This window comes from Taeniopygia guttata, chromosome 1, assembly GCF_048771995.1.
Source record: "Taeniopygia guttata chromosome 1, bTaeGut7.mat, whole genome shotgun sequence".
Lineage (NCBI taxonomy): Eukaryota > Metazoa > Chordata > Aves > Passeriformes > Estrildidae > Taeniopygia > Taeniopygia guttata.
Genome location: NC_133024.1, coordinates 89,791,367 through 89,813,695, shown reverse-complemented (window position 1 = coordinate 89,813,695; position 22,329 = coordinate 89,791,367). Strand labels below are relative to the sequence as shown.

At 39.9% G+C, this 22,329-nt stretch overlaps 1 protein-coding gene across 2 annotated transcripts in view; it reads left to right on the top strand.

The window, feature by feature from the left end:
- TMEM255B (transmembrane protein 255B) overlaps window positions 1-22,329 on the top strand; it is a 67,023-nt gene that overhangs the window by 5,068 nt on the left and 39,626 nt on the right. The window contains exons 2-3 of one of the 2 annotated variants that reach the window (XM_030279478.4): window positions 2,301-2,443; window positions 6,933-6,995. In XM_030279478.4, the coding sequence (XP_030135338.2) occupies window positions 2,301-2,443; window positions 6,933-6,995 (206 nt within the window). The remainder of the gene's footprint in view (window positions 1-2,300; window positions 2,444-6,932; window positions 6,996-22,329) is intronic. The other variant, XM_030279484.4, reaches the window with a different exon arrangement.

Genomic DNA, 22,329 nt, shown 5'->3' with positions numbered 1-22,329 from the left:
GCAATATTGTGTCATCTAAAAAGTTCTGAATAGATGGGTGTAGTTGCTCCTCTGTTCTACTAATGATGCTGCTGTTAGTACAGCTCAGGATTCTGTTGCTAGGTCATGCTGCTGGTTCATGATCAGCTCATCATGAATGCCCCCAGTCCTTTCCACCCCCAGGTCCTTTCCAGCAGAGCTGCTTTGCAGCCTGGCAGTGCCTTACCTACATCATTGCAATGCATTGTTCCTTCCTTTGCTCAGGACTTGGTATCATCCAATGCTCCTCAAGTCCAGTCTTTTTGCCATAGCTGGCACCTGGGCTGGTCAGACTTAACTTGGCTCTGGTAAATCCATCCTGACTGTTGCTGATCACCTTTTCATTCTGTGCCCAGAAATGTCTTAGAAGAAGACTTACTCCACCTTTTTGGTCCCAGCATCCCAGGAACCAAAGTGAGGTTAATTGGTTTATAATTCCCTCAATCTTAATTTTGGCCTTTTAAAAAAATGGGTGGAGCATATACCTTTCTTCAGTTTTGGGGATTCTTTAATCTCCATGACTTTTCAAAGATGATAAGGTATGGCAAGGGCATCAGATATTATTTACAATCTGGAAGATATATTGAATGAATCATTTTAGTCTGTAGGAATGACAGCGGATTTGGGGAGCTGCACATCTGAAATCTAGTTTTCCTTCTTGGTCATGTGAACTGGCTTCACTGAAAGAACCGTCTTCAACTCCACACACTCGGTGAAAAACTAGTTGCTAACAAAAACCTCTCTGCTTCCATGTGCCCAGTGACCCTCCATGGATTAACAGGGAATTGCCAGAGGAAGATAGCAGAGACATAGGCTGGAGGAGAGGTGTTTGGTGAGTCTTAGGAATTATTTCTTTATCTTTAGCAGGAAGACTTTGTACATGCAGGTGAGAGACTTGTGTAAGCTAATACCATCAATAGACGGCATTTGTCTTTAGGAAAGTTGCTTGTATTTCAATTGCTGGAATCAATTTGACTGGTTGTTCTACTGGAGAAATGTCAGCAAACACAGCTTGTTATTATAAATTCATTTTTTTACTAATTGAAATTATTTGACTTGGTTTGCAAACATTACTGATCTAGTCTGGCTATAAACATTTAACTTAACTGTAAACATTTAACTGAGTTACATGACTTTAAAATGGCCACGAAACTCAAGTGACTCATTGCAAACAGCTTCTGCTTTCATTTTGGCTTTCCTGCTTTTGCTTCCAGCAGTGCCCCCAGAGCCTGGCCCATGCAAGCTTGCCGTCCCCTCTCACCTCCTCCTTCCTCCTGAGGACTGCTGCCTGCAGGCTCCAGTGCAACATCGCAGTGTCTGCCTTCTCCCGAGGCAGTCCGGCAGCTTCATGAGGCCACAGAAGGAGAGAGACCAGCCCTGCTGTGGCCAGGTTGTGCTTTCTCAGAAGCTCCATCCTGCCCAGGTGCAGTGTATGGTACCATGCCTTCATGTGGCCCAGTGCTACAGGGTAGTCCTGCATACTCCAAAGTGAGAGCACCAAAAATGGAGACCACAGTTTGATTCACTTGGGTGTCTTTTGTTAGAGTATTAATGGCTTTTTTAGTCTTACATAAGTCTGTGCTATGGGCTGGGGCCCTGGTGTGAGTAACCTCTGGCTACAGCTCAGATCTTCCACTGGATGACCAGGTTAATGCCTTGGAGCAGCCTGAAAGCTGGAGGTGAGCATGCTGGATTTCACTTTGTGGTATCTGGGTCCAAATCCCAGTGAGACTGAAAGGATTCCACTGAGCAGCCTCTGCTAGAAAAGTCTCATGTATCACTACCTGATAAACTATTACAGCTTTGCTTCAAGGATACAGATTTCTTACCCCAGTAAACATGGAGAGCACATTAATTTTCGTGATAGCATGCAGACCACCTTCTAATCTTGTTTCAAACATTTATTTTTATGTTCAGCCCAAATAGAGGCAAATTGACACTTCACACAGGTAAGAATTTAAGACCTGCAGGATCTCATCAACTTGAACAACAATTAAAAACGCTACTGAAGACAAGGCATAATTATCATTGTCACTGACTTACAGTTCAGTTTAATAAAAACTCAACTCATGCCTGTACCAAATGCATGTGCATTAAGCTATACTCTAGCTAACTGTGGGTTTTAATTCCTTCTTGTTGTCTGGCAGCAATTTTCCTTAGTGGGAGAACAGAGGGTTTTCTACAGAAAATATTAACAAAAGAAAATCTTTCATCATTTTGTATTTGTTCTGCCATGATTGCAATGAAATGCTCTTTTTCTTTTTTCCCCTCACTCTCTACAGGACAGTTTGCAAAAAGGAAGAAGACTTCCCTTTGGTTCACAGTTGCATTGCTGGTGGTGTCTGTTTTCATACTCACCATAGGTCTGGCAGCTACCACAAGAACAGAAAATGTTACTGTGGGAGGCTACTACCCAGGCATTGTTGTAAGTAAAAAACCCATTTTAGACTATTAGGTGCATCCAAATAAATTATTATCAGCTGTAAATGGGAAGCTCTGACTGAAAAAAAAAAAAAAGAAAAAAAGAAAGAAGACATTAGTCCTGTGTCATTTCATGGAAGAGAGATGCTGCTTTGTTTTGATCTAGTTCTACTGTGTAGTAAGGCAGGGGGGTAATTATATTTTGAAGTGTCCCAAAAGAGAGGCTGTTAGGGGGTAGAAGGAGGTCAAGGCTGCACTGCACTGTTCTGGGCTCAGGGAACTGTGTGAAAATCTGTGCTAGACACCCACTGGTCTCCATTAGAGGTGGGAGTCTGTGTGACTGGACAGTAGGCATGGGATAGATTTGAACAAACTTTCAGAAGTTTAATGCTTTGATGGAAGGAAGAGCCACTTCACTCTTGTGTCTGTGTGCCAGGAATTCAGCTGTGTCCATGGCAGAAAAAGCCCTGCTAAAGGACATGTGGAGACTTCTCCCTAACATCCTTTGTTGCAGGCTTGCTGCCAGTTCTCTCATACAAGATCCTGTTTCCAAAATCCTTAGTCTTGTTTTTGCCTTGGGAACAGACTGCTTAAAAGCCTTTCCGCAGTGGGCACAAGGTTCGAGTTCTGCCTGCTTTGCCCTGTGGTGCCTCTGTGGCTTCTGGAGAGGAGTAACCCTGCCAGCCCCTTGCTGGTTCAACCCCCAGGCCCTTTCTGATCTCAGGAGAAGGGATCAGTGATATCTCAAAGTGTGTAAATACCTGTAGTAAAAAAAAAAAAAAAAAAAATTAAATACGAGGAGTATGGGTAGCAAATAGAGAAGGGCTGAGTCAACCAAGGGGAAGGAGAAGCTGCAAGGGGAAGAAGAAAGAAATTCACATGTTTACAGTTAGGCACTACTTAGGTGTGTGGCTCCAATACTGCCAAAGTATGTTGTTAGCTACCATAATTTCTTGCCCTCTATGGAATGAAATGCCCAGAGAAGAGGGAATATCTTCTAATACTGTGCAAACACCATTAATAATTTGTGAGTTAGAACCGTTCCTCCTAAACAATTCCTCTTACATCTTAGTGTTATATTGAGAACAGGACTTTCAGAAAGATAATTTTAGGATAATGATCTGTAAGGAGTAGTGTTTTAAAATTAGAACAAAAAGTAGTTCCAGGAATAAGACCTTAACATAATGATTTTCCCTTTCATTAAGCTAAAATAGATAGATTAATACTGATAAAGGTCTCTTCTTCCAAAATTTGACATAAAATCCTTTGTAAGACCTCTTTATCTGCCTTCATCCCTAGAAAGAGTTTTCATTTTTAAACTGCTGTTTTTAACAAGTATAATAAGTAATAAACCCATGTGTACAAAACAGGCTATTTCAGCATTTAGTTTCTTGTAGGAATAACGCAATATCTACTCACTCATCTGCAAAATATCACCTGCTAAAATATTTTTCTTAAATCTTGTTTTCATTAATAAACAGATAGAAAAGCAAGAATTTATTAGATTACTTTGAAAACAAAACCTTTTATTAATAATTTTCCTTTGTCTCCTTTGTTTCCTTTTGCTAATGTAAATGTCTTCAAAATATTAAATATCACAAACATTTAGCAAGAATTAAAAGTTCTATTCAAATTTTACATGGTATATTGCCAAAAGCCTGATCAGAGATGTGTGACTGTTGGGTTTCTGCCTCACTGCCAGAAGTGACTGACTCCAGTGCAGCATTGGCGACTGTCGTAGAATTATAGAATGGCAGGGGCTTTAAAGGTTGTCACAACTCCTCTGCCATGGACAGGGACATCTTCCACAAGGCCAGATTCTCAAAGCCCCATCCAACCTGGTCATATACACTTCCAGGGATGGGCACTCACAGCTTCTGTGGGCAACCTATTCCAGTTCCACCACCTTCACAGTAAGGAATTTCTTCCTAATATCTGATCTAAACCCACCTTCTTTCAGTTTGAAGGCATTGCCTCTTGTCCTATGTCATCATGTTTTCTTAAAAGGCACCTCTAGGAATTGGAAGGCAGTAATAGGGTATCCTCAGAGCCTTCACTTCTCCAGGCTGGACAACCCAAACTCTCTCGTCCTGCTCTCATAGAAGAGATGCTCCAGCCCTCGGATCGTCTTTGTGGCCCTGCTCTATCCTCACTCCTGCATGGCCATGTCCTTGCTATGCTGGGAGCCCGCTGAAGGCAGCATTCCAGCTGGGATCCCACCAGAGCAGAGGATCAGAATCCCCTCCCACCATCACCTCCTTCAGCATGTACTGAATAGCACTCAAAAGGTGCTTCTCTTCTCTGCTGACAGCAGAGGGAGCGTAGAAAACCAGCATAGCCCTGATCCCAGACTCTTCAGATACCTAAACAGGGGGAGTGAATTTGTCACTGTATTTAGCTGCTGGGCTCAGAGAAAAGCAAGAATATGTGGACAGACAGTGTTAATTTAAATTTAAAATAAGGTCTAGTTCTCATAGACTTCAGTAGTAAAATATTAATTTCACAGTTGGTAGATGAGGTGAAACCTCCACTGACCTTAGGTAAGCAATTTTTGTCCTAAAAACCATTGGAATTAACCCTGCCTTGAAGACACCAAAAAAGATGAATAACATTATCCACTGGCAGAGATTTACTTGTTTCTAGAAGTATTTACAGAACAGGTCTTCAGGGTTAGATCCATAATACACTTTGGCTTCTGCCAAGTTCCCACTGGCTTAAAGAAGAGTTAAGTGCCTTAATTTCCCTGCATATGTGGTCACTCATAATTTGTTTTGAAATAATATTTTTTTCAAAATACATCTTTATAATGCTATGTATTACCTGAACTTATGCATCCAAAGTAATTGAACAGAAAATATTTCTGTGTGTAGATGAGTTAATATAATGTTATGCTTTGGAAGGTGTCTGCATTTAGTAGATTAGAACATCTGTTGGGACTGCATTTTTGGAATCGTCTGCAAAGACAGAGCTGGAACTGCTTCAGCCTCATTTCTTTATAAATATTGTTTATACTTAAATATTTAATGTCACTTCTCTGTGACTACTTACTATATTATTTTTGTTTGCTATTTCTATACTCTTTCAATAGGGTCCCCAGCACCATAATGACCTGGATTCCTAGAATTCCCAAACTCCCTGTTGTCTAAAAAGCAAAAAACTAGCTCATATAATCCTAAAACAATCTCAGTAATGCTGTGACTTTCGTAATGATCTCTATGATTCTGATCCTTCTGATTAAATTGTTATTGCCCTGTATTTGGTCATTCTTTTTATTCAAATGGATATTATTCATTTTGTGTTCCCTGCATCAGACATAAATGAGGTTTTATGGATTGTTCCTGTTGGAATGAAAAATGGGGCTTGGAACCAGATGTCATTTTGATGTAGTTATCTTAATTTGCAAAGTTGCTGTCCCCTGAACAGAGTGTCCTTGCTCACAGTTCCAAGTATCTCTGCTATTTAGCTGTCAGCATGGGTGTGCTTGCCCACTCTTTCAAAGTCTCTGCTTTTAGTCCTTGTGCTTCCCTTTCACATAAATTTTCCTAAAGCACTCAAGAGCAAATCTCCTTTCCCTACAGTCGCTCTCTTGAAAGCGAGTGACGGATTCCTCCTGTGATACTGAGCGGGTAAAGTGCTTGCAGGGGATTTGTTTCTGCCACGAGCAGCTGTGCGTAACAGCAAGGAATTTACGGGCATTGCCTAAGCCCTTGGCTGGGACATGTAGTCCTTAAAAACTTAATTTGTGCTTGGAGGAGAGGCTCTGAGCTTGGTTTAGAGCAGAGAGGGGCTGGAACTGTGAATCCAAGGAGTTTCTACTGCTCCAAACCTTCATGGGCCCATCACAAGGAGGAGCGTTTCCTACCATCCCAATGTTGAAGCAACACTGGAACATTAAGGCCAGCTTACTTCAGTGTCCCTTCCTCCCCTCTCTCTCCTGTGGCTGTTGGTGATGCAGATGACTGTACTGGTCCCTTTAGCATTTTAGCAAGGATTTTTTTTCTGGCTTGTGTGATAGTGTCTAACTATTAAAACCAAACAAGTACAACTGTAAGGGTTTGAACTTTGGGGAACACATCAGTTTTTTGAGAAAAACTGTCTGCAATTGCCTAAAGCTTCGAAATTTTCAAAAATTATGATGTGTGGACTAAATGTGTTTTTTTCTCCTACTTTACTTAGTTTTTGCTTATGTAAAACTATACAGTGGTATAAAACTATGACAGTGGTAACAGTAGTCAGTTTATCAATGTGTGTCTATACAGACTTCTGTTTACTGCATGACAAATTTTGCACTGAACTATGAAAGAGCTGCAGTCCTTGCTGTTTCCCGTTACATTACATGATTTATGTCCAACAGTAACTTCCACCTTTTCCCTTGACCCACCCCATTTAGCCCATCTGTGTGGTACATTAGCTCAGATATCACTGTATGTGTTGGTATGTTTTCCAGAGAAGCTGACCTCATGCATTTCTGTTGGTTTTGTTCTTTGCCTTAGCTTGGCTTTGGATCTTTCCTAGGGATTGTTGGCATCTACCTGGTAGAAAACAGAAGACAAATAGTAAGTAACATTAATTTTAATTAAATTAAATTAAAATTTTATTTTCTTTCTTTTTGTATCAGACTGTATTAAATATGAAAATCAGGGATTTCCAGTTGACTTAAAACTGCTTCATCTGCCTCAAAATGTTAGTCATTTGTTTCACCACTTCTGAGAAGCTTTAGAGACGCATGAATGGGCCAGTAATTTCCTTTGTGCAGGTCAAAAGAAAAGCAGCTTGCTTTGTTTTACTGAATTTACTTTCCTGTTGGTTTAGTGAGTTGAATTGACCGAGGGCAGAATCACTTAAGTGCCAGAGCTTGACCAGGACCATGTAACTGGGAAAAGGATGGGAAGAGAGCAAATTAGCAGTTTGAGCAGCAACAGGCTACATGATCAGCTCCACCCTAGCAGATGATCTCATCCTGTGCAAGAGGTTTGTCAGGAACACTTTCCTGAAAGTGTATTTGTTATATAGAAGAAAAAAATCTAGAGTTCTTGCTTTTAAGATTGCCTGGCTATGTCAGACAGGATCTGAGATACTATATGATTTGTTTGTAGATTTAGCTTCCCAAATAGTTTGCTTTTATTTATGTGAGGAAGTCATAGAAAGTCTTTGGGGCATCTGGGTAAAGGAAGGTGTAAGAAGGAGGAAGGGATTTTTAGAAATTCTTAACAATTTCCTTCCTTTCTTTACAAAAAGTAACAATCTTGGTTGAATGTCCAATGGACACCTCACAGTAGACTGATTATAGCCAAGCATCATGAAATATGATTAATTTCACAATGCAGAGCTTTCACTGGTATAAATCAAGAGTTGTGTTAAGCTCAGAGAAGGAACAAATGGATTTAGCCTGCATTTTACTAATAAGTAACTACTTTACTTACAAGTGGTCATAATACCACTCCTTCATAGTATCACTCTTTTTTTGCATTACCTGTAAGTGTCGGTAGTGTATTTGCAATAATTCCCTCACTTTTAACTTTTGTTTCTAGCTGGGTTTCACAAAGAAATAAGATTTATAATGCTGTAATATTTGTCCCTGTCTTTTCTATTCCATTTTTTTAATATGCTGGCCAATTTCAGGCAAATTCGGGAGGAAGGTAAAGACTTGAAAGGTGTGAAATTCCATCAAGTTTTATGAAAATTCACAGGTGGGTAGAGGAGAGAATTACAACTTACTTTCTTCATAGAGGTAAAGGCTGCAATGTCAGCTCACCACTGTTTAAAAGTAGAGAATCCAAATGGGACATGACCTGTGAGACAAAAATCTGCAGTAGGTCAGGTGTCATTAATTTTGCTACTTACAAACCAGCTAAATTAAGAACTATTGTTCCTGATTTCTACATCAGAGACCAAGATGAACAGCAGGTTCCAAGTTGCAGGCTCAGTGCTGGGCAGATGAAAATAGCTTTATCTTGCACAGCATTCATGCTACCTTACTAACATGCGTAAGATTTTAGGGTTGTTTGATTTTTCACTTTTCTTCTAATCTACCTCATGGTTTTCTATGCTTCTGTCCTTAGTAAAAGTAAAATGTCAGAAAAAGCCATAAGGTGGGTAAGCAGCAGTTAAAGTAAGTATTCCTTGACATGTTGTGTCATTTACACAAGGACTGTGAAGACATAAGTATCCAGTATGCTTGGGATTAGTGCCTGCTTGCTTTTCCCAGCATGGAACAAGGAAAACTGCTTTCTGCTTATAACATTTACAGATGATTTGTCTGCTGGAAGATTGGGTTTCTGGGGAACAGACTACGAGAATAACTAGAAAGTTTAATTATGTGTCTTGCCTTGCAAACCATCCACGGTGGGTCTTCTAACACTGTCTTTGCCAAGGCTGAGCTGATAGTTTTAGAAGTTGCAAAAGTGAGATTGAAAGGGTTTACAGTGGAAGGTGGTAGTTATTCCCTGGGACATAACTGAGTATATTGGAAGGCTTTAGAGCAGCTTTAACAAATTTGCAACTATCAGTAAGATTGTAAGGATTGAATGTAAGCACAGAAATGTAGAATAAATGTTATATTCCTGTACCTAAAAACTATATGCATTGCAGCAGGACAAAAGGGAGTGGAAAGGAAAAGAAATTGCTTACTCAGTTGCTTCTCTTTTAACCAGACTACCTTTGAGCAGTTACTGCAGTATAATTTGAATTTAACCCAGTGTAGCTCTGACAGTTATCTGGCCCCTGTAATGACTCAATACTTCATTTTTTATTTCTTATTTAAATTGAAAATGAACACAAATTCAATTGCAAAGGGAAAAAAGTCTATTTCAAATTGACCATTCTACTTAAATCTATTTCTCTTTTTGTCTTGAAGTTCTATTTCACTGTGACCTGTCCATTTTAAGTCCAGGTTCTTTCATGGTTGATGAAATGCTAAATGCAACATAAAATATATAATCATTAGCAGAGCCAGTACAGCAAAACCCCAGCACTCAGTAACTGATGAGCATGGAGTTTGAGAAGGAACAAAAGCGCAGTTAGGCAGAGTGGACAATGGTTTGTTCTTAAAACATGACATTAATAATGTTGCACTTCTTTGACCTCCTTCTTGGCATCCCAGAGCCCGCAGTGAGAGTTCAATGTGCTGACCAAGGTATAACCCTTAATTCAAAGGAACTGTTGCTTGAAGAAGCAGGCTCTGCCTCACTGACTAGCATGATTTCACTTCAGCTCTTAGCATTTGTGCTTGGCTCTGATATGCAAAGCTTGGCACTAGCAGAACAAAATTTCCCTTTGACTAAAGATTTGCAGTGATTTGGGATGTTTCTAACTGGCAAACAGAAGGCATTTCAAGCATAATGTGTCGCTGTCCTTTTTGCCTCTCTTGCACTCTGCAAAGCGGATTTGAAGGACAGTGTATAGCTGGATGTTGTTTCATTCCAAAGGCACACTTAGTCTAGCTGGATGGGTGAAAAACATGATACTGCCCAAATAAAATGGATTTGATTGTAAGACATGAAGTGTTCTCACTTCTTTGCTTGCTTGCCATCTCCTCACATTACAGTACAAAGTATTTCCAGTTAGGAAGTGAGGTGCTGAAATTACATAAAGGAGTGGGGGCTCCTGGCAGCAGAGTTGAGCTGAGAGCAGTGAGTAGTGCTGAGGGAGTGCTGTAAGAGGTTTCTCCTCAGCAAATATGTGGAGGTGGCACAAGCTTGCACCCAGAAATGAATCACTCCCTAAATGTGCAATGTCAGTGTGACACCACACATGCAGTTTTAGCTAACCCAATGCATAAACCGAGCAATGGCTCACAGCTTCCACTCACACGTCTGTCTCTCCAGTGCCAGCCTCACCCAGCCATACTGTTTGCAAGGCTGAAAATGAGCACCCTGAAGCTGTGGTGCCTACAGGAGTGATGGGGAGATTCAAGGGCAGCATCATAGCTGCCAGGGTTTTGAATGTTTGCAATATTATGGTGCTGCCCTCACTATGGGAGCTGCAATGAGAGCAGCACAGCTGTGACAGAGAGCAGGCAGGAAGGGCATGAGAGGAGGTACAGGAGAAAAAAAGACACAGGGAAGATGGGAAGAGTTCATTGGAGCAGGAGTGACCCCTCCTGAGATGGTGGGTAAGCACAAACCTTGATACTTAGGAGGGAAGCAGCTGTGTGTAGCAGGTCTGACCCCCAAAGCCATCCACTGCTGAGTTTTCCTCATGTTTTTGTCATGCTAACAAGCATTTAGTTTTCTCACTGACACGTCTAGGATATACTCAGGTATAAACCTAGCGCTCAGCCTGGTCCTTGACTTGTTCAGAGAGATGGAGGCAAAGCTTCCAACAAAGCAGAATTTGAAAACATGAGGAAGGTACAAACATGGAGCTCTACACAGACAGAAAAGGCAAAGCTATTTATTCAGACTTCTCAAGGGATGCTAAGTTTAGGTGTCTTAATATGCTTGCTTCCCAGCCTCTGTCAACAAGAGTTAGATTTCAAATGAAGTATTGAAAAGACACTATAGCTGAAGTTGGAGAAACAAAGCAATATTTTTCTCCTCTGTTTTCAGCTGATAGACTTCCCTTACAGTGCAAGCATCCCTGTCCTGCACTGACATTGTGTGAGGTAGGATTTTAATACCATCTCTGATTATTTTCTTAACATCGGACTTTACGTCTGTTTCAGAATAGAGGATTTTTTGAAGCAGGTACATGTTTGAGCCAGCTTTCAGAAGAGGCAAACCTTCTTAACTTTTTTCAAAACCAATATATCTTGTAAATTATGCCCATCAGAAAATGCCCACTGGTCATTTTATGTAAAGGTGATGGTTATAAATATACACACCCCCCCAAAAAAATACTGCTATATATGCACCTAATTAGCTCTGTTCAAACATGTTCTGTTTCATTTGCTGTTTGCAAATCAATCATTCTGCATAAATTAGCTTTAGTGCAGATTTTGATCCAAGATACTAATTACTGATTGATTTCATATCGCATATTAGGTGAATTAAAGCAGCTTGTTTTAATAAAGAAAGACCACTGAAATTCTGCAGATCCCCTGAGACTATCTTTGATGTTTCTGTGCAAATAAATGGGAGAAGCCTTTACTGTTGCAGGGGAAATGCAGAAAATGTAAAGGCAATCGTTGTAATTACCAAGGTATTATTTCTTTCCTAAACTCAAGTTTCCAACAAAGTTAACAGCACTTCTTTCTTTCCCTGTTGATTTTCTGTATCCTCATATTTCACACATATTTCAGAGAAAAACAATTATTGCTGAGGTAAAAACGTTAAGAATGGAAGAAATTAGTAATCATCCTTCTCTTGTTTAGCACCTTTAAAATGATTGAAATGGAAAAGACCTACTAATACCTTTTCAGGCATAAATGTGTGCTAGGTTTTGTGGTGTGACCTAGCTGCATATTTCAGAAAGAGACAAGATTTATGTAAAGATAATCAGAATAGGTTGACACTGACACTTGAATGAGCTCAAGTGGCTCATCTTTATGAATCTGCATTTTTTCAAAATATAACAGCATCTTATTAGCTGTTAAGTTCAAGCAGCTTATTCTTTGAGAATATCTTCCTGCTCTCATGGCTAGCTCTTCAAGACTTTAATGAGGTGCTCTTCAGAGGCATCTTGTTCTCTTCTTAGCTTCTGGAAGAGACCTTGAAGGGTAACCATCCTTCACACTAGATTCTGGAGTTTTAGTTAGCTAAAGTGTGATTAAAAAATTTCTGTGTTAAGTTACATTTATATTTCTCTTCTGCAATATTGAGGAGATTACAGAAGATATCATACTACAATTCTGTCTAGTTTCTAGTTGAAAGAAGAGAAGCCTATGTATAGATGGCCCATAAGAATGGTGTAGTCTTGGGTATCCACTGCTTTATTTTGCAGAAATCAGCACTGAGACCCCTTTTAACCCTTTTTGGAAGGAATTTGGAATGTGATCTATCCATAGTAGGTCTGGGAAATCTGTGTTATTGCCTGTAATGCAGGAGAATATCACACAAAAATAGGAGTAGAAGTGAGATGAATAACTGGAGATGTTTTGAAGGCTAAGTTATTTTAGCTGCAGAGGAGAGGATAGGTGATGTATCGGTGGGTATGAATGCACCATCCAAAATGAAGAAGACAAATGAAATTAAAAGAAGAAAGTTCTGTGGGCAAGTAAAGGTAAGTAAGGGGAAAAGTTGTTTCTAATAATATAATATTATGAGAGACATTTTGCTATCATTAGTGTTATATATTCCATGAATAAAGACTAAGTACAATACTTTGGATTTCTTTATGCAATGCTTTGGCCTAGTGCATTTAATGTGAGGATTTCCAATTTATAATAAATGTAAATGCCCACTGACACAAAGAGCTCTTTTCTCTTGCCTCCTTTGCTCCTTCCTCTGTCTTGCTGACTCTTTCTGCTCCTCTTCCCTGCCCTGGAGAAAAATACTCTCCACTAGTTAAGTGAGTAAAAAGTTTCACAGCCAAATGAACATCAGTCATAGCAGAATTTAACTGGTGGGGCTGCATGGGTAAGGGTAGAGAGGAATCTGTGGAAGGAGGGAACAAGGCTTGTCCCTTTTGCCAGGATCTGTTATATCAACTCACTGTGGCATGAAACCATCATCCAAGTGCTGTCAGTGAGTTAAATGCCTGAAGATAGATAGCATAAATTTCCCAAGAGAGTTTGAGAATTTTGAAGTTCAAGGACTCAAAGTCAAAAATAGATACTTTCGCTGTGCAAATTACTAAAGGAAATGTGGGAGGTGTTTCAGCTCTTCCCTGATCTAGTTCCTTATGGATTTGTATTTCATATTACATGTCTACAGGTGTATTCTTTCAGATTTTACCAGCACTGATGTGTCAGCTAGACACATAAATATTTAATATAGAAATTTTACCCATGTAATAAATAACCTGCAATATATGCTCACATATGTACATGTATGTATTTACAGCTGACATGTCCTGGCAAATACCCGTAATAATGACAAAGAAGTCTATGCCACTGTGCTACTTACATTATGTCTTTATTGTGCAAAATGCTTCTTACACTCTTCATAGATGTGTGTGCCAGGTAGTGTCAGCTGGCAAAGCTGTAATGGGTAGCACAGTCAGATCCGTAGCAATCTTTATGCTCCGTCATCAGGGCTGTGTCTCTCTGACACAGCTGGAGAGATGCCACCAAGCACCTCCACCTGCAGCCTAGCACTGTAGTTCCTTCCCTCCCACACAGCCCTGTGCTGGTCCACTGGTTGTACCAGTCTCAGGTTTTACCCACCTCAGGTTTCTCACCTCATTGGAAGACAGAAATGGAATATTGGTTACAAAAGGGGAGAAATTTTGAAAGAGATTCTTTGGTTTCTATTTGGAGAGCTTCCTTGGCAACCAGAATTATTTTCATTTGCTTCTGGAAGCTTAAATTCAATAGAAACAGAAAGAAGATGCATACCTGTATGAATGAAAATATGTCTTCCTCAGACATATTTTCCAGAGCTTATTCCCAATACTGAAGTCTTTAAAGGTGGTCACCATTCTTTTGAGTCAGACTCAAGCCAGAGAGTCAGTTTAAGTTCTCTATCTTATTAAGTGGCAATCTTCTGGGATGTGGTTCCTTTCAGATCTTGCTTAGAAACAGTACATGGGATTAAGTGCATAATAGGGCACTTTTTAGCTGCCAGTTTATATTCTTGTGCTGTTTATGTAACGAAAGTTTTTCTGTCACGCAGTTGAAAACAAAAGTAAACCTTATGACCCATTAAATGTGTTTGTGGAACAATAAAGATGTCAATTACTCTTCCTAGCAAGCAGGAGCACAGGATAGAAAGCCTCAGTAAGGAATCTGGTGTGTGCATGGTGAAGAAGGTGAGGTGGGGTGTGCCTGTGAAAAGGACAGGCAGTTTCTGAACCTCTTGTTGACAAATTAGCTCAAAATAAATAGCTGAATATCCCTGATAGACAGATACAATCTTCCAGACTCTGTAGATAGAATTTCAATACAAGAAAATTTGTAATTCATGCATTTCTATAAAGAGAGTGTGTCTTTGTCTTGAGAAACCAATGCAATCACTGTATATGGAAAGAGGATTTGTGAAAACAGAGACTTTGGTGTAAAAACAGTTCTTGCTGCTCAGTCAGCTCTGACCTATGTAATTTCCCCCATTTTTTATCAGAAAGCATAAACTTTTATGGCACATGGTATGCTATGTATTTTTGGTTTATTGTTCTCATACCACTCAGAACAGCTGTTTAAGTGATAAAATGACCTTGTTCCAGCTTAAGCAATAAAAGAGCATCCATAAAAAGGAAGTATGTGATGAATTCCTATAATGTCAGCACTGTTGATCAGTGAATCTAAATTTGATTCACTTCTGTTCCCTTTCCTTTAATGCTTTGTTTAGCTTTTTCTTTTAGACTGAATTTGATGTCCTTAAATGTGTAATCATTTTTAACTGTTCTTATCTAAGTGCTTTTGTTGATGTTTACAAAGAGGAATTCTTACCATTTTGAAGTGCCTACTGGACTAAAACTTGATTAAGCTGGTTCCAAAATCATTAACATTTCTCCAGCTGTGAGATCCTGATTATTTCTTTTTCTCTTTTCTGTGTAAGGGTGGCCAGAGAGTGGTACTGTCTGGAAAAGCACACTAGACTGAGCTGCCCTGAGAAACCCCAGTGCTGCCCTATGTAACAGTATGAGTCTGAAACAGAGGAAAGGGAGCTGATCACAAAGCTCAGCACCTAATTTAATGGGATGGAAGAAAAGCAGAGTAGCTATTTAAAAAAAAAAAAAAATCTCTCTAAAAGGAGCAAAAACACAGGTGGAGCAGAGCATATGCACTGCACCTCCTTGAAGTAGAGAAGGTCAGCCAGTAGGGGGTTGGATCAATTCAGACTTGAAACAAAATCCAGCAGCACTGTTTGAATGAGCTGAGTAAAGCTGAGATGTGCTGCTGCTAGAAGGAAATAAGGAACTGCAGTAATGGTTACCAGGATGATATGGGGTTCTTGGATGTTGTGAAGGCTTACAAGAGCACTACAGATAATAAAGCTAACCCTGCACCAGGAAAAAGAATTTCCTTTTTTTGGTTTCCTTTTGTTTCTTGTCTTAGAAAATGCATAGCAAATACAGTTCCATCTCATTTTAAAAAAATTTGTTTTAATAATATCTGTTGGACTACAGTGAAGTCTCAGATTCTACCAAAATCCCAGGAGACTTGATAGTGCATCATCAGTGTTGGCATTTTTAACTGAATCAAGACAAGCATTTTACTCATCAGTGAATGAATTATCTTGAATTTAATATGTGTTCATTTACACATAAATCATATTCATTCCCTGATTGCAATGTAATGGTGACTCCAGTTTCAAATTCTTAAGTGCACAGAAACTGCTTGATATAGGTTTTTTATTCTGTAGATTGGTCATTCTAGTAAAGATTTACTTTCTAAAACAATTTGAAATAATTTCCTAGCTATGCTAAGTCTGGTTTTGTAGCTGATATTAGATTATGAGAGAAGAAAGAATGTATTAATAAGGTAACATTTCCCAGTAATTTTGTTTCATGTTTCATAATGGCTATTGATTTAATTCCCACCAATCTTTCATTGCTTGAAGATAAAAATACAGGAAAACTTGTCTTTATTTCATATAACATTTTTTCACAGAAACTGTATCTTCATGTGTTTTATCAAGTTAGGGGAAAAAAAGACAAGATGAATTACAGAAAGAGTAAAGCAAATGTATTGGCATAAGTCAAGACAACAATTCTAGAGGGTGAAAACGACAGAGAGACCTAGATCAGGGAGCTGTTAGAGCTAGAATACAAGGTTTTATTTGGACAGTACAATGTTAAGGCAAAATGTTTCCATGCTGCTTTTCTAGGGACAGTTTTGAACTGTGGGCTTTCATGCCCTAAAGGGAAATACCAAAGCTGGCAGAGTGAGCCCTCCTGTTGTGGGGCCCAGCACAGCCATCACATAACTCCAGGTCAGTGTCAGTGTGCTCAGATGCTCAGTTACCCCATCTCCATAACAAACTTCCACAGCAAATGGCACAAGAAAAGTTTCCAGCAACTTGAGCAGTCTGTTCATCTGATCAGCAAAGAAGTAGTCCCTGTCCTAAAGATGTGTGTGTGTGCCTTTAGGAACTGGAGTAAGCAGGTTTGGGACCTCTGCTCCCTTTCTTTTCTTACTCAACAGTGTTGCATAAACCTTCTTGGGCTGGTGGAGAGCCAGGACTGCTAAGTCACCCTGCTGCACATTTCCCATCCTTGGCTACTTCTGCAGTCCCTTCCCATTGTGTATAGCCTAAATGATGAATTATCTACAGAAGTTGAGCAGCAGTACCATTGGAAGAGAAAGAGAGCAATGTGCCTACTTTTTTACTGATGTCTACCTATGATAAAAATGAACAGTGAGTACCTAAGGTGTAACAAAAGATGTTGCAAATCCTGCTTTTCACAATTTTGCCCTTCAGGATGTGGGGCAAGGAAAAAAAGACAAATTTTCCAAACGAAAATGCTACTTTGATTTTGAAAGTGGAGTTTTATATTTCTTTTTTCTCTTTGGCATAATAATTTATACCTGTCATGTGGTTTCTGTATTCTTTCCCCTTTGTTTATCTAATTAATTCGACCTTTTTATGCATGTGAGGTTGCTTAAATGTCTCATGGGACTTTCCTCCTGCCTGTGTTACACCAACTGGCCTTTTCATGTTGCTATTTTTCCTAGTTATCCCTGACACAATACTGGGAAACAGCAGGCTTTTTCACCTTGACCACAAACAACAAAATAACCCCAGTCCTTATGATTTATTCATTACAGCTAAAACCTAGCATTTACTTTGATAATCCCTGGGACTGTAAATTACATAGAACAGGTGAAACAATCTATTAGTTCCTGTCAGCATTTCTGCCTCCTTCCCTTCTGTCACGGCTACATGGTGTCATCTTCTCATTTGCACTGAATCTAGTGCTCATCTCTCTCTGCAGTCTTCTGATTAACTCATTTGAGGGAATAAGTAGTTTCTGCCTATGGAGTGATTTTCACTGGTTTACTGTGTGCTTGGGTAGGCACAGGAGGTGGGATGAGGGATGCAGCCCTTTGGGACAGAGAGCAGGAGAAAGGGCTGGACAGCAGGAAACCAAAGTAAGGACTGGAGAAGAAGATGCCCTTTAAGTTGGCAGTGAGCAAGCAATCACACAGGCTCAAGTGTATGCCCTGAGGTGCTATTAACAACAGAGAGGGAAGGACATCTGAATCAAAGATCTTTGGTTTTGCTGATAATATTGAACAACATATGACTGGACTTGCTGAATTCAACAGTGATTATACTATGACAAGGCCATAACTTTCTAACTTGGTCACTTGATCTAAGGATGAGGCTTAATCTAGACATATGACAACACAATCACAGAATTACAAGGATGGGTTAGGTTGGGAAGGACCTTAAAAAGAATATCACCTAGTTCCAAGCCCCTTCCATGCAGAAGCATACCTTCTGCTAGGCCAAGTTGATCAAACCCCATCCAGCCTGGCTTTGGGCAGTTCCAGGGATGTGACATCCACAGGTTTTCTGGGCAACCTATTTCAGTGCCTCACCACCTTCACAGGAAGGAATTTTTTCCTAATACGTAATCTAAATTTTCCCTTTTTTAGTTCGAAGCCTTACCCCCTTATTCTCTCAGTACATGCCCCTTATAAAAAAATCCCTCTCCATCTTTTTTTGTAGGGTTCCTTTAGGAGCTGGAATGCATAGTTTGGGCAGTCATGAAAGTCTTTCACCATTATGAATTCTTGTCATTGTAACCAGTGCACAGCTATGATGGAGTTGGCATTAATGAATAATGAACATGATGTGATCCCATCTCCTGTGGTGTGACAACCCTCCAGCAGAGCCTCAATTACAGCCATGCCATTATTTAAGAGCCAGCCTATGGAAAGAATATGTCATCAGGCCATAAATTGTAGAGCATATACCTGGTATAGTGAGAAACCTCCTAATTAGCTCAGTCGTGGAAACTGTAGGAGTCTTGCCTGTGCTTCATTTTCATCACAGCAAAACATCTGTCCCAAGGGCAGGAAAAAGAATTGGCTGTTGTGTGAGAAGGAGCCACACAGGAGAGGGCATTCCAGATTATAGAAGATTAATTCACAATTTAAGTACTTATATACAGGCCCATTTCACAAGACAGGCAGTGCATAGTTGACAGCAGCCTCTTAAAGACAATGCAATGCAATGAGTTGAATTATCTTAATTTTGTGGGCTATTAATCAATAGGCCCACTGAGGTACCATGGTAACAGATGCAGCTCCTGGCTGAGATTGGTTGTTCCAGTTCCCTGGTTGCACCAGGGTGAAAAACCATTCTCTGTTTTGGATTTGTGATACGAGTTTTCGTAAACTTATATTCTTACATCATTATTCCCATTGAAAAAGTGCAGCAGATTTATTTAAGCCTACAGTTCTGATCTTGGGGACATGGGGAAATCAAACCAGTAAAAAGGCCCACAGAATTAAACTGTAATTTGGGGAATGTAATTTGGCTACAACAAACTGTCCCATACATTTCTTTTTCAAATACTTGAACCTGTGTGGGAATAAAAAAGGGCTTTACAAACCTGTGGCATAACATTTACACATCCTTTTGCAAATACTTAGCTTTCTAGAGCAAAAAATATTGAATGACAGAGGTTCTTAATTTACATCAATCAGGGTAATTCTGATTCCTTCTCTGTCTGGAAAAGAATACCAGAGAACAGCATAATGCTTGGAGACATTGGAGGCTGTGCAATGCAGAAGTAGCCATTTAGCATGAGTGAATTGAGTCTGTTAGATGTAATGCAACTTGCATCCAGTAATGAGGTGATTTTGAAAAGAAAAACCCATTCATTTTTCAGTCTCAGATCTACTTGTTCTAAATTGAGAGAATGAAGCATCTCACACAGCATCTGGTGCTAGAAATACTGTCATTATCTGAGAGGTTGTGCTTTTTGGTTGAGGATAGGTAGAGGCTAAATTAGAATCATGCAGAAACCAGGGATGTACCAGAATTGAGATCTAGCTAGCTCCCAGAAGTGTTCCACAGGGATGTTGGAAACAGCCAGAGAGGTGCCAACCTGTAGCCAGCATGTGCTTATGCTGAGGAGCAATGTGGTTTTCTGTGGGTCTGCTGGCAAACACTGGCTGCAGGTGTCATGCAGCAGGGACACAGCACCATCAGTGTGTTGTCATTCAGCACAGAGCATTCCTGGGCACCTGAGGCGCAGTGTTGGTGTGCAGGGTGTACGTGAGGGTGTGGCTGCAGCTGGGCTGGCCTCGTCAAACTGCCTCTTGGGTCGGGTGTCTGGCCAGCTCTTAACTCCAAAAATGGGGATCCTGGTGGGAGACTTAGCTGCCAACTCCCCGTTGGGAGGTGCATTTCTGGCAGCTGAACAAGAGTCTGTGACCAGCATCCCTGACCACTGTGTGTCCCTGATGCCTTCACTGGCCTCTCTTGTGCAGGAGGGTGATAGTGCAGGCAGTGGTGCTGTATGCCTGCTGAACAACAGGAGGTTGTCCAAGGCAGGTGAATTCTGAGGAAAAAATGCATGTCTTTTCTGAAAGAAGGCAGTATGCAAGAATTTAACAGTCCAGTCTTTCACTAGTTTTACTTTTTAGAGTGTTTTCATAGTTCTGTGACACAGCTGGAGATAGATTGCAGCTCTTCAGTTAATACTGTGTAAAAAAGTCCCTCATTCCATGTGCTGTTTTGTTCTCCCTTTTGCTAAAATTCCTCTGTTAAACAACTTTGAGTTTGATTGTTAGGTCCACACAGTACAGTTTTCAGTGTTTAATAACTGGTTTTATGGCTCCCTTGTAAATAATCAAATTATTGTATTCTCTACAAGAACCAGGAGTAAACATGCTCTGATGGCAACAGCTGTAGAGAAACCTGGCTGCATACCAATAAAAGAGCAAGAGCAAAACTGTTTCTTGAATAACTGTTCAAATATATTGCTATAAATAATGAATAGCTGTCCTGACAAAACATAATGCTGTTGAAAATAGAGATAAGATGATGTGATGGATCAATATCTATTTTAAGTGTTATTTCTTTTACCTGTCAGCAAATATTCTCTATCTTTAAATGATCTGCATTGCTTCTCTTTCTAGGCAGTCCTAGGCTTGTGAACTCACTGCTCCAGCAGTCACCTACTCAGGAAAATTAGCTTTTGAATTTACAACAGCTCTTCATTTGGTTGTTCTGGCAATTTTCAAAAGTAATTAATTTTGTACTTGGTTTTTTGTGTTTCTCACATTCCTTATAAGCAATGAGAGATTTGAGAGAGAATATGAATCTCTAATTTTATTTTAAGGAATTTTTTTAGTGGTGCTCTTGTACTTTCACTTTGTCATTCAAATATATACATAAGGCAATTTCAGTCATAAAAAGCTCTCAGTGTCATGTTCTGCCACTTTGGCATCACGATAAATATTACTTCAGTCAAGGAATAATATTGATTCTAAAGGGACTGCTCACTAAAGTAATTGCTAGTAGTCATGGAGAAGAACAGCAGGCTCTGGCTGTAAACCTTTGACTTGCACACAATTCCTTGGAAGTGTAGATGATCTCCAACATGACTGAGGAGTGTGAAGCCAGCTCTGTAGCTCCTTTCTCTACTGCGATTTACTGCACCTTTTTATGGGGTCTCTTAAGGCTATATAGTGAAAGGCCAGCACACTCATTAGGTGATTTAAGCTATCTCAGTGAGTGGAAAATGTTGGTTTGGAGATTTTAGATCATCAATAAATTGTTCATGTGTGAAATGAAAAGCCACCTTGAGGTCAGCTTCCAGTAAATTCATCTTGAGTTCAGGCAATTTGGAAACACCTGGCTTAGCCCACTAATTATTTGATTGACTGCTATGACTTGAAAAACAAGATAGAGGTATCAGACAATAATGGCTTAATCAGAACTTTTAAACACTGCTGCTTTTTCAAATAAAGAGATCAGGATCTATAGCAAATGCAGCTGCTGCAGGGCAGCACAGCCCACAACTCTGCAGTGACAGAAGTCCACAGTCTTCTCAAGCTGATGAATTGCATGTCAAGATCTTTAGACAACCAGATTAATAAGACATGAACTTCCACACTGGAGAGCCAAGGGAGGTTGAAACTGAGGTTGAAGGGTGATGACGCTGACAGTGTTTTTCCTAGGGTTTCAGCAAGATGGAGCTGGTTGCAGGGAGAACTCAGCAGGTTCTTAAAATCAGCGAGTACCATCAACCTCAGCCACATTTGTGTGCTCCCTTTCTCCCCATGCTGAGGATTCCAATTCCACAGCAATCCCTAAGGCAGTGCTGGCTCATCTCTGATTGCATGAGACATGAGCTAAGGCGAGATTAAAGGAGTATGTCCGAAAGCAATGTGATTCTTCTGCTTTTAAGTTGTACTTTTTGCCAATTCTCCAAGAGTTCTTACTTCCAAGTGGGTGATATTGCTTTGACCTGTGCATCCCAGCTGTGGGCTTATATGGCTGTAGTCTCCTACTTGCCCAATATAAATTCTTTTGAGAATATTGCAGCCCTGCATCTCCTGGAAGCGCTATTCCCATTGTACTGTTCTTAACCTAACACAATCTAAAGAGTCCATTTATCAAGTGAGTTAGCGATGCCTTACAAATTTGTGAAAATGGCATCTAGGTGATGCAGATTTTTTATAGGCAAAAGGATATACAAACTGTATGGATATAATTTTGGTCATCTGTACCTGGGCATTTCAGGAATACCTGTTGTAAAGGAGCATTTAATGACTAGTTAATAACAAAAGGGTTCCACATTCTTAACTGAATCCCTTTTCCATGTGCTCTATCAATAGAAGAATGCTGTTCTGTCAGTTTTCAATAAATGTTTTTAATCTGTTGT